This window comes from Lissotriton vulgaris, chromosome 7, assembly GCF_964263255.1.
Source record: "Lissotriton vulgaris chromosome 7, aLisVul1.2, whole genome shotgun sequence".
Classification (NCBI taxonomy): domain Eukaryota; kingdom Metazoa; phylum Chordata; class Amphibia; order Caudata; family Salamandridae; genus Lissotriton; species Lissotriton vulgaris.
This window is the reverse complement of record NC_141695.1, coordinates 1,064,693,190-1,064,707,653: the sequence shown is the minus strand read 5'-3', so window position 1 is coordinate 1,064,707,653 and position 14,464 is coordinate 1,064,693,190. Positions and strand designations below refer to the sequence as shown.

At 43.9% G+C, this 14,464-nt stretch overlaps 1 protein-coding gene across 1 annotated transcript in view; it reads right to left on the bottom strand.

The window, feature by feature from the left end:
* Nucleotides 1-14,464, bottom strand: part of TGFBI (transforming growth factor beta induced) — a 225,671-nt gene that overhangs the window by 109,213 nt on the left and 101,994 nt on the right. The window contains exon 5 of the mRNA XM_086931518.1: nt 5,781-5,945. Within this exon, the coding sequence (XP_086787644.1) occupies nt 5,781-5,945 (165 nt within the window). The remainder of the gene's footprint in view (nt 1-5,780; nt 5,946-14,464) is intronic.

Here is a 14,464-nt window from a genome sequence, read left to right as displayed (position 1 = left end):
CTTTCCTTCATTGTAATATGGGTTCTGCCTTGGTATGAGCCTGTCTGTAACCCGATTTGCCAACCCTCATGTATGTACAGAAATTGTGGATGCAGCTACTGCATGTAAAAGAGCAGAGTGATAGCACATGCATAACAAACAATGTGTATTTGAAAGCACTAGTTCATCCAGACTAGCATATTGGCACTGAATAACAGATGTGTATTGTAACCCAACTCAATGGTACTCATTTTAGCTTGGATTTGAACCTGTGACCATGAGGTCGAACACAGGGCCCTACAATGGACACAATAGTCCACTGAGCCACCAGACACGGGTAAGATTTGTAATTAGCAGCACTGCACTTGTGTCCACTGCTACCTCATCTCCTGTGTTTTGTACATTATCTTTTTTTCTTTTTGATACATTTCTTTATTGAAGTTTTTAATCATATTATACACATAACAGTTGGAGCAAAGTAAACAGTATTCAACTGAGTGATATCTAAGTGCTGTTCAAATCTGGTACATCGCGTCAACATCTGTTTCACACCGCTATATATTTGTCTGTGGTAAATAAACATTTGCAAATAATTGCTTGCACGTGTGATAGCATGTGATCTCACATGCCTTGTCCCATGTTACCTTATACCAATGATAGATCAGTGGTGTGTACAATTGCCTGCCATTACTTGGTAGGGCATTGGGGTCGCTGAGGTAGTATCACGTAAATGTGTGCATTGTATCGTGTGTGACCCTGAAGGGTATACTAAGTGGGGTAGTACAATGTAAACCTGTGGGTTCAGCCTCGGCAGTTGCGTCTTGTGCCTGAGTTAGGAGTTAGGCATGTAATGGATCCCATATGTCTATGGGATGAGACCATGGGCAAGAACTCTGCGTATGAGGTAATTTCATCTTGACAATAAGTGAGATAGTTGAGTCAGTCTTTAAATTTGGCCACTCTTTCCCAACCCCAGCGACAGGCGACTCTACGTTTCAGGAGACTGATCACAACATACTTCTGATTGCCGTGCTCTACTCCACCTACTTGACCCAAGAGAGCTATGAGCATGGCAAGCGTAATGGTTTGTCCTATCATGAGAGAAAGTGCTGTTCCTATCTCATTCCAATATGACTGTACTCTTTCATAATGTCTCGAATGTGCCTTGCTGCAGCACCGTGATATACGGCTGGGGCACGTTACCTATTCAATACCTTGCACAGTGCAACGTTAAAGTCTCCACCCCATAGGACACGTGCAGGACCGATGTCTACAATCCGTCCCCGGAGTCTATCATAGAAGACCGGGTAGTCAACATTAGGCCCATAACAATTAACAATAACAGCTATTGTTGAGGCCAGTTGACCCCACATCAATGTATATCGCCCTGATCAACATTTAGAGTGCCCGAGGAATGTACGGCACACCTTTACGAACAAGTGTGATAATTCCAAGTGCGCTGGAGGAAAATGTAGAAAAGTAACCTGTGGGATGCCTAGCAGGCAGCAAATGTTGTGTGAGCCTAATCTTTTAGATAAGATTCTCCGAGGAGGAGGGTTATGTGGCCATTTTACCTCTCTAAATAGGCAAGCATATGTCTATGTTTACAGGGGTCAACCCAGTCCTCTGACATTCCAAGATATGCAATTGTTCTTTAGAGGTGTTGTGCTAGTCCAATCAGTGACAGTCCTAGTCATCTCAAAGCGGGTCATTCGATGTGTATGGGACAAGCCATATGTTGAGGCACAAGTCAGTGCGATATGGGCAGTGTGACATCACCAGAAGTAGATTATGTGCACGCATTAAGAGTTTAAACATTCCCACATCCCCCCTCCTCCCACACGGACAACCCAAACTCATCAGGTATATACATCCCTCCCAAAAAACAATGAGTATAGCAACATCCATGGTAACAATACAGTGATGGTATCACCTGTGTGTTTGGAGCAAATGGTAAGAAAAAAAGAAGGGTGGAAAGTGAGAGATAGGAAGGGTAGAGAAGGTGGTGGGTGTGATAAAAAAAGAAGTCTAGACACTTAGGAGAAGGTCACAAACACCAAATCCTTACTTTAAAACTTAAGTGATATAGGGGATCTCCCATGGGGGGGGCGTGGGGGGGTGGGGTCATCCAAAGAGCCAGACTGGCTCATCATCGATATGCACTAGAGTGTCCAGGGTGGGTGTCTGAATTGCCTAAGTTGGTCCACCACTCTCCGACACGGTCACTGCAGAGAGAGAGTAGTGTCAACAAAGAATAAAAAGGTAGAAAGGAGATTTATATAGGTCACATGTGAGTTGGCCACCAGTTTTTCAGCGACGAGTGGCAGTCAGGGTATGCCCGAGGTGTAATAGCACAACATCATGGCTTAGATTTTAAGAATCACATGTGGAGGTTTCTGAGGTGAATAATCAGCCAGGCTCTGATAGTGGCAATGCCGATCTGGATGCTGTGGCTTATGATTTTGCTGGAGATAATCATATAACATTTACGCACATGAATTCACCTACTTACTGAGGGGGCATGAAGATGTTGCGAACATGAGCTGGGCAAAGCATTGCATATGGTATGGCGGCTGTCCTTAGTTTCTGCTTTATGGGAGTGCATTTCATTAGCGTCTCCTGCACAGCTATGGTGAAATCTGGGCATATGTTTCCACGTGACAAACAGAGGGCAGTGTTTCTGTTGTGATAGTTCAGGAGTCTAGCAAGGATCGGTCGTGCTGGGGTACCAGGTGGAGGGCGAGCTTTCAAGGCTTGGTAGGCACATTCGACAATGAGCATTTTGGAGAATTATTCTGCACCAAAGAGCATGACAAGCAGTCTCTCTAAGTAGTCCTCCATTTTCCCAGTGTTCGGAGATTCTGGTATCCCCAGTATCGCTAGGTTATTTCTGCAAGCCCTTGCCTCCAAGTCTTCATTTTTAGCAGACATAAGCTACTGCATTTTCTCCAAGCAATTGTTCACTGCGATTTGAGACAGTATCTGTGACAGCGGAAATTGTTTGGTCAGCTTCAGCTATGTGACTGTCATGTTTTTCCAATTTATTCACACTAGAGTCCATTCTGGAGTACAAGGTATCCATTTTTGTCTTGATAGAAGTCAGGCTTTGCTGCATAGCCAGAAAAAAAAGTGATGTCTTGTCCCCTGCACCACTAAGAGCTTCCAGGGATGCATCTTCAGTGCCAGGCTGGTCAGGAAAGCCGCCTGTGCCACAAATAACTCTCTCTGAACTGTAGTTTGGTCTGCCACCCGTCATTTTTTCCTTTATTTGATTGAAGGAAAATCAGCTATCTGGGGGATTTAATCAAATCATTTAAAATGTAATACCAAAAAATGGAGATTATGCTGCTTGGCAATTCACATTTCTGCCCAGTCACATGGTAGCCGGATTCGGCTCCCCCCTACCCACCACTGTTAAGGTCGTTAAAAAATCTGGGAGTAAAATTCGATACTTCTCTGTGTTTCCGCCCATAAGCCCTCACAGTTGCAGGGATGTGTGTTCATTTATTAAAATCATTGAGGACATTTTTGACTATTTTCCAGTGGCGGCTAGAAAGGTGGCTTGCACACTAATAACCTCCAGATTGGAGTACTGTAACAGTCTGTATGCTGGATCCACCAAACAGACTGTCCAGAAACTCCAAGTTGTGCAGCATGCGGCCACCAGGTTGGTATACAAACTTCCCAGACGATCATCTGCCTCAGTAGCTCTGAGGGCCTTAAAATCGCTGCCAGGGCATACGAGGGTGCTTTTAAAAATTCTTTAAGTAACCTTCAGAGCCTATAGATCCACAAGGCTGGGATATTTATCAGCCAGATGTACTCACTACATCCCTAATAGGCCCTGATATCCTTCCATGCAAACCTCTCAAGACTGGTTCCTATAGACTCAAAACACAAGGTGGCAACTCCTTCTCAGCTCTAGGTACTAAGGCTTTGAATCAAGCGCTTGAAGATGAATCAACGTTGAAGCAAATTTGAGAAAGCATTTTAAGGCATGGCTTTTTGCAGATCTTGATACAGTCCGTTACTCTCTTATCCCTTGATCTTGTTTCTTCCTTGGATTTATTTACGCATGACTGTGTTCCATTTTTCGACATAGAGCCAGGATACTCCTTCTGGAGTGGTAGTGCACTTTATAAGAATGTAATTCAATTCAAAGTAAATCCCCTAGGTTGTCAAGGATCAGGCACTTCCTAGTATTAGGGTACAGTGTGTACAGCCAGATATACTGAAGTGAATTATGAGTGCGCAGTATCACTCCTTGTGACAATGAGTGCTAACCCATCTTGTCAGCCTGGATGATATTGCAAGGTCTTGCGGCCGCCTGGGTGCTTCCCAGGTGTGCGTTGTCTAAAGAAGGATGATGATGCTCCAGTTCCCAATAGGCCACTGGCGGCTCCCTGCACTCCCACCCTTCCAGTCAGACTGGAATATAGGTGTGAGCACAAAATATAGTCACTGGGCTGTTGCAGTGGGGGCCACATGTCTCCACGTTGTGGGCCCTGATTGTCACTCACCGTAGCTCCGCAGCACAGCATGGCGCCTCAGCATCTAACATGGTAGTGATCATCTCCTCACAGTGTGTGTCTCCTTGCCTGCACTGCTTCACCTGTATGGCATAATTCTGTCAAACGATGGCACAGTATATGCCACCGCAGTGTCCTCACAGCCAATGGCCTGCGTTTAAGCCTTGATGTTGCCAAGATAGGCAGGATAATAATGGATGATTGCCCCGGAATGCTGGCGCCTCATGCCACTGTGGCCATCTTGCACACCGGCTCTATAGCGCCCTCCGCCCCCTCCGCCCTTGCTAGAGCCTCCCTTGTACATTATCTCTTTGAAAAAAAGAGGTAAAACAAAGGAACTGTTCTCCTCAACGTAAGGTGCCGTGATTTATGTAAGTCACTTCAGCTTACTTGCGGCAAGGATCAATCCATTTCTCATAGGAATAAGAAATTAACTAGGTCAGTTCAGACTGTATACATGCAATTGTCTAGACCACCTGACCAAATTGCCTACAAGGTTTAAGTTGCACAATATTTGTCAGATTTTTTTTTTACTCTATACATTTTTATATTATTTATGAAGTACGCACCTCATACTGAATTGCCACAAGTTGCCATGTACCACAAACAAACCAAATAAATGAAAACAAGTTATCGAAACAGACACATTTCAAATCCCAATAATACCAAAAATAGATCACAGTTTATGGGGAAAATAAGAAAATATTTATAACTTTCACACAATACATAAGGTCAGTACCTAAACTACATTACAGGAGTGTTTGTCAGGTATTTGTTGCTTTACCACTTAAGTGTTTTGCAATGTGGGCGTCTTTGTGTGGGCATCCCGCATATTTTCCAGGGTAAAACCTTTAACTTCATCAAGCAATTAGAAGGAGATCTAAGGACTAACTAAGGGAGCTTTTGGCTAGCCTTTGGTGCATACAGTCGGATGTATGAGTTGTAGAACATGACCACTGTACACTGAGCATCCGCGCCTCTTTTTCCTCTGTCAAGAAGTTCCTCACATTATTTGTATGCCTATACGAAATGTCAGTTAAATATAATTCACCATATTACAAAAGTAATTGAATATTTTAATAATAGGGTACATTGTAAATGGTTTTTAGGAATGAATTAACATTGCGCATGCAATGTAGCAAATTTCAACTCATGAACATTGCTTAAAAATGAGGTACAGAATCATATTTCATGTTATAAAAAAGACTCTTAGGAAAGAGATACAAGCAGGATATCTCCCAGAGTAAACCTGTAAAAGTAAAACTCACGTACTCCATTTGGATAGTGATGAACATGGATGTCCAGATTTTGGTACATTGAAGGGAAAGTCATTCCGTGTTTGAGTTCATCTGTTAAAAGTCGTCTGTCAATCATATGATAGTGGAGAGCATTTAGCAGCTCAATGTTGACGTTGCTGACAAGATTGTCCAAAATTTCCTGAAAACATAACATAATATGAAATATTATACTTGCAACTTGATTAGATAATGTCAATCTATGCACGGGATATATGTTTAGAGAAAGGACATTAGCAAAATATATCAGAATGACTAGGACAATGATCAACATTTTCTCAAAATTGAAAGGTTTGGAAATCCTTGATGAATAAATTACTTGAATGACACAACTTCACTGTTACAGTGATTTTGCGTTAATTTGCATCTAATTGTGAAAACGCCACCCACAACAATATTCCATAGCAGCCTAAAGATAGAATGTAAAATGTGGAGATATTTTAATTGTTAATTATATTTTCTAAATATTCTTTTGCACCTTGCAAATGAGAACAAGCATTTGCAATGCAATAGGTCTCGCATTAGTAAAGTTTGAGCTATTGGTATTGTAAATGACATTTTTTATTTATGTTTTGTTTTTGAAAATAGTGAAATTAATAGCTTTGTCATTTACAATGCCAATAGTTATAACTTTCGCAAATGTGACACCTATAGCATTTGTAATGCAATGTTTGTTGTATTTACGTGACTTAGATGTATTGATATTACAAATAACAATGGCTTTTAATTTTTTTTATAATTAATACTTAAAAAAGTTATTGTAATTTATAATGACAATAGCTTAAAGTTTTGTAAAACACTTTTGTGAAGATTATGTGAGGGTGGATGAGGGTGTGTGAGGGTGAGAGGGTGTGTGAGGGTGTGGGAGTGAGGAGGTGTGTGAGGGTGAGGTGGGTGAGGGGGTGAGGATGAGGGGGTGTGAGGGTGAGGGTGGGTGAGGGTGTGTAGGGGGGTCGTGAGGGGGTGAGGGTGAGAGGGTTGTGAGAGTGAGGGTGTGAGGGTGAGTGAGGGTGGGTGAGGGTGGGTGAGGGTGTGTGAGGGTGAGAGGGTGTGTGAGGGTGTGGGGGTGAGGAGGTGTGTGAGGGTGAGGTGTGTGAGGGTGACGTGTGTGAGGGTGACGTGTGTGAGGGTGAGGGGTGAGGATGAGGGGGGTAAGGGTGCGGAGGGGTGAGGGGGTAAGGGTGCGGAGGGGTGAGGGGGTGTGAGGGTGAGTGTGTGTGGGGATGAGAGGGTAGTGAGGGTGAAGGGGTGAGGAGGTGTGTGAGGGTGAGTGGGTGTATGACACAACCGATACACATCACAGTATAAGGCACAACACAAGAACACTCCCTGAAACTCAACATAAGGACCCATCTAAAACTGAAGCACAGCATGGCTACGACAACAGAGGGAGGCGGACAAGGAGGTCACTTCTGAATTCCACTTTCCAATTCTGAAGCCATGGTTTCTGCCCTCCCCTTGCCTCAAGGAACCACATGAAAAAGACTGTCTCTGGCCAAGGAGCAGCTACACACATCTTTCAAGGGAAACGAAAATCCAGGCTTCAAAAACAAGTACCATTTTCTGCATCCGAGGAGCATCTGTTTGACATGTGCGGCTCAGCTCAAAGCAGGGTCTGACCACAAAGGAAACAACTAAATAAACACAAGCAGTGGGGGGTGCATCTGACGAGCCAGGATATCTTTTACAGAATTCAATAGTGCAGATATCAATGGACCTGTGAGGATGAATCAGAGCACAGTCACATGTTGTCAAACACCCAAGAGGTGGCACACACCACAGCGGGCTAAACATCTGAAAAGGTCTCAGACTCAAAGCGCCAAATTGTACAGTGTGCAGCCACCACCCAACTACACTGTCTAATGAGCAGGCGCAATACACCAAACTACGCTTGCATGGTTTCTGATGTTGTAGAGTCTGCTCCTACGCCAAAGCTGACGTCCATTTACGTCTGGAATGTATGTCACATCATACAGTCAGTCAACGCATACACTGATATACAGAAGGCATAGGGGTCGTTATACATCAGGCCATTATGTAACATCTTACTATTGGTCTGTAAGTCACAGAAGATGCTGAAACTATGAGGTATTTCAACACTTGGAAGGTGTTGCTTGTCATACAGTAGGTCTACAAATAAGTGGCCGTGCAAATAAAAAGGGCATTTTTTGTACACATGGGCGTTATCTTGGTTACATAGCTCTACGCCAACGATATCATTCCCCACTTGAAAAGTAAGTTGTCTTGTACAGTGGAGCTTCATATAGGTCGCCATGGAGTATTTTATATACAATATTGTTATGTCGCGCACATTTAGTCTGCATATCAAGGAAGGTCCGGACACAATGAGGAAATCCTAGAATTGTAAGGTATGTTATGACGTACAGCAAATCTACCGTTTACAGACCACGTGGACACTGGGCTGAAGTACTTGTATACAGGATTTACATCCTGGAAGCTCTCTTGCGGACACTAATCCATTTAACATCTGGAACACACAGAATATGCACAGAGAGGCCATGAGTGTTCTGCATGGCCTCTTGCATCATAGACAGCCAACATGTGACAAAAAGTGCCATAGTAATTTATTTCACGCCTGGGAAGTAGACCACAAGAACACTTAAAACTAGCTGCCGGTAGCCCAGCCGCTCTCTGCAGTTTTACAGCTTTACATTGGTTTAGCAATAAAATGTATTGTGTAGACATTAGCCTTCCATAGCACTGTGCAGTGACCCGATACCCCAATCACAGCACAGCTCCAAGAATCAATATGAAAAGAGCATAGTCAAACACCACCTCCTGATATTTATTTAGGCAGTTTTGTTATAGCGCCATGTTACCATACGATCCCCACAGAGTTCTTATGAAATTTCACGGAATCCATAATGAAGTAAGCAAAGCCGTCCCTGGTTCGCAGAAGTGTTCACGCGTGTCACTCGATTGCGCTACTACGTGTTTACAGTAAATAAACATGTACGCTCGTTAGAAGTACAGTCAGTCGCCCGAAGTGTTAAAGTGGACTCGTCCTTAAGCTATAAGAACCGACAGGATGCTGGGATCAGAGTCACGTGCCTGTATGCGGTGCGGGCATCAGGGGACCCCTGCACCGGAGACACAGCAGCAGTAAATCTCACAGCACTTTCCAGATACGGCGGTCATTTTGGACTTTTCCAAGGGTCTGTCACTGGAGCATCTTTCTCTAGGTGAAGGCAGAAAGTGAAGCTAATCCCCGGCGTAGGTTGTGTCTAAGAATGTCCCAAAGGTCTTCATGTCTTCCAGTACCTGGAGGGTCGGGAGGTGCACCGCTAGTGGGATAGTAGTGAGAAGGAAGTGGGGTCTGTTGTCGGTCGATTCTGCTAAACGGGAACCTTCTTGTTCCTCCACATCAACGAGAGTGCCGCCGCGCTGCCCGCGGCGACCCGGAAGCTCTTGGCCGGCCGGCCAATCCGCTCGCGGCCGACCGGAAGTCCCGCCTCCCGAGGTCCGCGAGCTGCCGGCGCATGGAGCGCCCTGCCCTGCGGTGTAACCCGGGTCCCCAGGAGGGGGCCGGGGAGAAGGAGGAGTGTGGTGCCTGTTGCGGGGCTCCTCTGACCTGAGGGAGCCCCGATTTAGATGAGGAGACGCCGCGCCGTGAGGAGCCCCACCGGAAGAGCGCAGTTGGTGAGTGGGGCCCAGGGCTGATGTAAAGTGCGTGCGTGCCTGTGTGTATGCCATTGGGGGAGTGTGTGCGCGTGTGTGTGCATGTGTGCACGAGGGAACGTGTGTGCGCATGCGTGACTGTGTGTGATTGAGAGAGAATGCGAGGTAGGGGATAGTGTGCCTGTATGTGTGCCTGTATGTGTGCCGTATGCCTGCGTGTGCATGCGCGCGCCTGTGTGTGTGTGTGTGTGTGTGCGTGCGTGCATGCATGCAGAGGGGTGGGGGCTGCCTGTGTCTGTGTGTGAGAAAGGGCTTTGCGCATGCGCAGCTACCAGACGTTCGCTCCCGAGGTGAAATCTGACCTCGTCAAAGCGCGCGTCTGGTAGCTGTCCACATTCCTAAATACGGGCCACAAAAGGTCTGAAGCAGACACTCTCAATGCTCACGCATTGAGAGTAGGTCTGCTTGACCTAAAAAAGAAATCCCAGAACACTGACCAAGGGAATGCAGCCCTGAATGTCTGGGGTCCATCAATACCAAATATGTGTGGGTTTTTCTAGGAAACATAGTCTGCACAATATATTATATACTAATAAAATAGATGGCGAAATAAAGATCCGGTCCTTGGAAGCGTGTTCCCGGTCCAGGGAAGACATGGCTTGGCAGTTACGGCTGGACTGTTCCCATGAGGTGATGGATTAAACCCAGATCTTTTGACTGGGTGTGAGTGTTTGATTGATTCAGATGCTCCGTCCATCATCCCCCCCTTTTATACGGCTTTTGGCCGCCATAAGTGTGGCAGGGTATGCTCAGACGTGAGTCCCTTGCTCACTTTGCCACTGGATTCAACAAGCCGGGCTGAAGACGGCTGGAATGCCAGAAACCGGTCCTCTGAAGCTTGTTTCCGGTCCAGGGAAGACATGCCTTGGCAGTTCGGGCTGGACTGTTCCCATGAGGCACAGGGTCAGACTGATTTGCATATAGCCATGTCTGAACTGGGGTGGCAGAGTGGGCTAAAGAACGGTGATGGATTAAACCCAGATCATTTGACTGGGTGTGAGTGTTTGATTGATTCAGATGCTCCGTCCATCGCCACCCCCTTTTGTACCGTGATGGCACCTCCCCTCCCCAACAAAATCATAACACCTATGAAATTGACCAGAAATCTAAACCTCATCCCCCCTGCAGTACACTCCATGCTCAACTTCTCCTCATCCCTCCCTCACAGAACGCAAATGAGCTCACTAAGCATTTTAATAAAGTAGTCACTGATACCCTTGACCAACTGGCCCCGGTGAAAGTAAAAAATCAAAGAACTATCCCGTTCAAGTCATGGTTTAACTCAGATCTTAACAAAGAAAGATGTACACTTAGACTGAGAGAAAGAACCTGGAGACAGCATCCCTCTCCCGCACATCTGGCTCTCCACAGACTAGCCAGAACATCCTACAAGAAACACATATTTAATGAAAATTCATCCTTTTTCCGATCGCAACTCGATTGGGCAAAGAAGAGACCCAGAGAGCTGTTCAACATTGTTCGTAACCAAACTTCTTCCACACAGCCTATGCCATTGGCTTCGACCTCCAGATGTCTTCTTCTTCTCGGATAAAATCGAGAAGATTGAACAATCCTTCCTCTCAACTCTGATCCCTTCCACCACCCAAATCACTCAAGACATCCCCTCTATAACTCTCTCCACACCCCTGATCACACTACTAATACCTCTTCCCTGCTTACTCTTTTTCCCTACCCTCACCTTTCCTTACACACGTCCTCTATAATACCCCCATAATCTCTCCCCGCACTTACCCATAATGATGCATCTTGAAACCAATCACCCTAATTCGCAACTAAAAAACAATGCCTCCTAGCATAATTTCCACCCTGTAAATGAACATGAACAAAATTTCTAAACTTAAACCGTCCTACCGCACCAAAGGCCCCCTCCCTCTAACCTAGTCCAAGACCTAAAACACATCATTACCCTATCCTGGGCCTTGATGATCATTAATACCTCCCTGGTCTTGGGATTTGTCCCCAGCTCCCTTCAACTTGGATAAATCACCTCCATTCTTAAAAACTCTACGGCTGACCTCGATGACCTTAACAATCTCCGCCCCATCTGTAACCTCCCCCTGCTTTCCAAAGCCCTTGAAAAATATGTCCTACTCCAATTAAATAAACACATTGACAAATTAAACTTATTGGACCCCCTACAATCTGGCTTTAGGAAAGGCTACAGCACTGAAACTGCTACTGAATAGTGAGGTCTTCTATCTGAGGTGAATACCTTCTCCACCCTACTGTGCATACAACTGAGCCTGGGGGAAGGTGTGAGTGGAGAGGCAGTGTCTCTTTACACCCTACTCTACACACTGGTTACCTTTGTGCAAGGTCTCACTGGCGAGGCCAGTCTCTTCTCATATTCTACCCAGTTGGAAAGCTTTGGAGAGGTATCAGTGAGATCCCAGTGTCTCCTTACACTCTACTATGCACTGTTGTTAAACTGTGAAAGGTCTCATTTGAGAGACTACTTTCTCCCTAAACCTTACTAATGGGGATTATAAGGCATAGGTACTGTAAGAAAGGAAAGTGTAAATAAATTCTTCTTCTAAAAAACAGTTTACGATATTGTGAGACTTTTGTGGGATCATAAAAAAAGTAGGGATTGAGCTTTTCTTAACAATAATTAATGGGCTCAAAGTAAATACATGAGTATCAATTTGTGCTATGTGCCAGTATTGCAGATAAAATATGTTTTTTTTTATAAATCTAAGTGATTTATTTTTCTTCTGAATTATATCATGGATTGTAGCTCAACACACTGTTATTATTCTGGTGTATAGAAATTATACATACTACATCAGGATATATTCAGTGTAAAGGCAAAGTACATTAAAAAAAAGTACAATATCAGGAGAGGATGCAAGAACAGATCAGGAAGCACTGCCCCCTCAGACTTCATGCAAGGGATCACCTGCTTGGCTCTCGAGATAGAGTCTTGCAAACATTTTAGGAAAAGAAAAAAAGGGAAACATAGTTCAAACAGTATGTATCATGAAAGTAGAGGGTATTTTTGTTAACAGTTTTCAGCAACTATAAAAAATAACAGTGTTTTCAAATATTTCAAATATTTATTAGTATTTAAAATTTTTAGCAGGGTGGGACAAAAACACAACTTGAGGTGCTAATCAAACACTAACAACATCTCCTTAAAAAGCATAAACAATTTGGAAAAAACTGTTTAATAAAAAGCTACTGCCTAGGGAGAATTTTGGACAAGCTTGACCTAGGCAGACCTTATCTCAGGAGAGAGCAACAAAATAGTGCTTTCCTCAAGAAAGCAGGTTTATTGTCTGCTTCTGCACTTAGGACCTGCGCAGGAATAGTATTTCCTGGAGCAAATGATGTGGAAGTCCCTGTAGAGTTGTGTGGCTCCGCATCACGAGCCAACTCTGCCCATGCAACCCTTTGAGGATGCATAGATCTGAGGTTCTCTCCACATGCTTGTGGAACTCATGCTATATTGATTTTTTCTGCTCCCCCGGCTGAACTTGTTTTTGCAAACTTTACAAGTGACATACTTTACAGAAACTTTACTGCTCCCTCACCACATCAAAGAATTGCCACTCCAAAGATTCCTTAGTAACCTGAGATGGCTGAGCTGGTACAAATACCCCCAGCTGTTCATTAGAATCTGATAAAGACATCTTTGTAATAGAGTGGCACAAAGTGGAGCAGGATAGAGTAGAGTGGCATAGAGTGGAGTGTGCTAATTGAAACAGTTGTAGCATGAAAATGTGTTAGCAGTTGTCAATGTTGTGGCAGGAATATACATTATGAGGGGTAAATGTTCATTTTTGCCAGTATGTGTAATTAGTGTAAGCAGTATTAAAGTTATACATTTTAACAAACCTAGTGGCATATTATCAAGGGATTTATCTCTGCTTTTTTGGCTTTAAAAGCCAAGAAAGCGGAGATAAAATTATCTCCCTATAACCTAGCTGTCGCTAACACCAGTTAGCGTCAGCTAGTAGGAGAAAGCGACCATCTGGGCCCCGCTTTGCATGTCAGAAAAATTTACCACTAATGACATGCAAAGTGGGCGTGCCAAGATGTCAGCGACTGGAAACAGTCGCTAACATCGCTATCTCCTATTAGCAACTTTTGGAGATATTCGCGAATATTCGCGAATATCTCCAAAAGCTAACACCTGCCCAGGAGCAGTTCTTAGCCATGTTATCCAATGGGAGGTGGATAACATGGCTAAAAGCATTCGCTCGGTAATGCCTGTATATCGCTGATTTTTCAGTGATATTCATGCATTATTGCCGATTTTTATCGCATTTGCGATAAACCTTGGTAATACCAAGGTTTATCTGCGATAAAAATTGCCGCAGCTCGGCGATAATTTTTTATCGCTAACCAAGCAATAGCGATAATTATCGCTATTGCTTGGTAATATGCCCCTTAGTTATATTAAAACTGTGGTAAGTATGTGGCATACCATGGTACATGGGGATGAGAAGTCAATATGTGATTAGCTAATGGCTGGGTTAACCGAAGGTAAAAGGGAGACAGGCAGTTTTTAGCACACAGTTTTTGCTGCGGCCTGTGTTTCACGGAGTTCTGGGTTAGGGTCTTAGATATAAGTAAGCATTAGGTTCTATGGTTGTTCGCTACCTACTACCACTTTATTTAAGTGGCAATAGGTAGAGGAATTATTTATAATTTTCTATTTAAATTTTTATAGCAGTTTAGGGAGAACTGCACATTTTTTAAGTGGCGTGTTTATTTCTAGCCATTAACTCTGTTGACTTTTTTTGCATATTTAAATATGATAAAAATAGAAAATGAACTTTAGCACACAAAATTTGGAAAATATAGTGATTTTAAATATATTTCTAATGTTTTAAAAATAAATCTTACATTTTTTTTGGTACCATGGTATTTCTGAGGGAGCACTGCGGTACCCCATAGTTTAAAAAATATATATATAGGGTCAATTGTATGAAAACA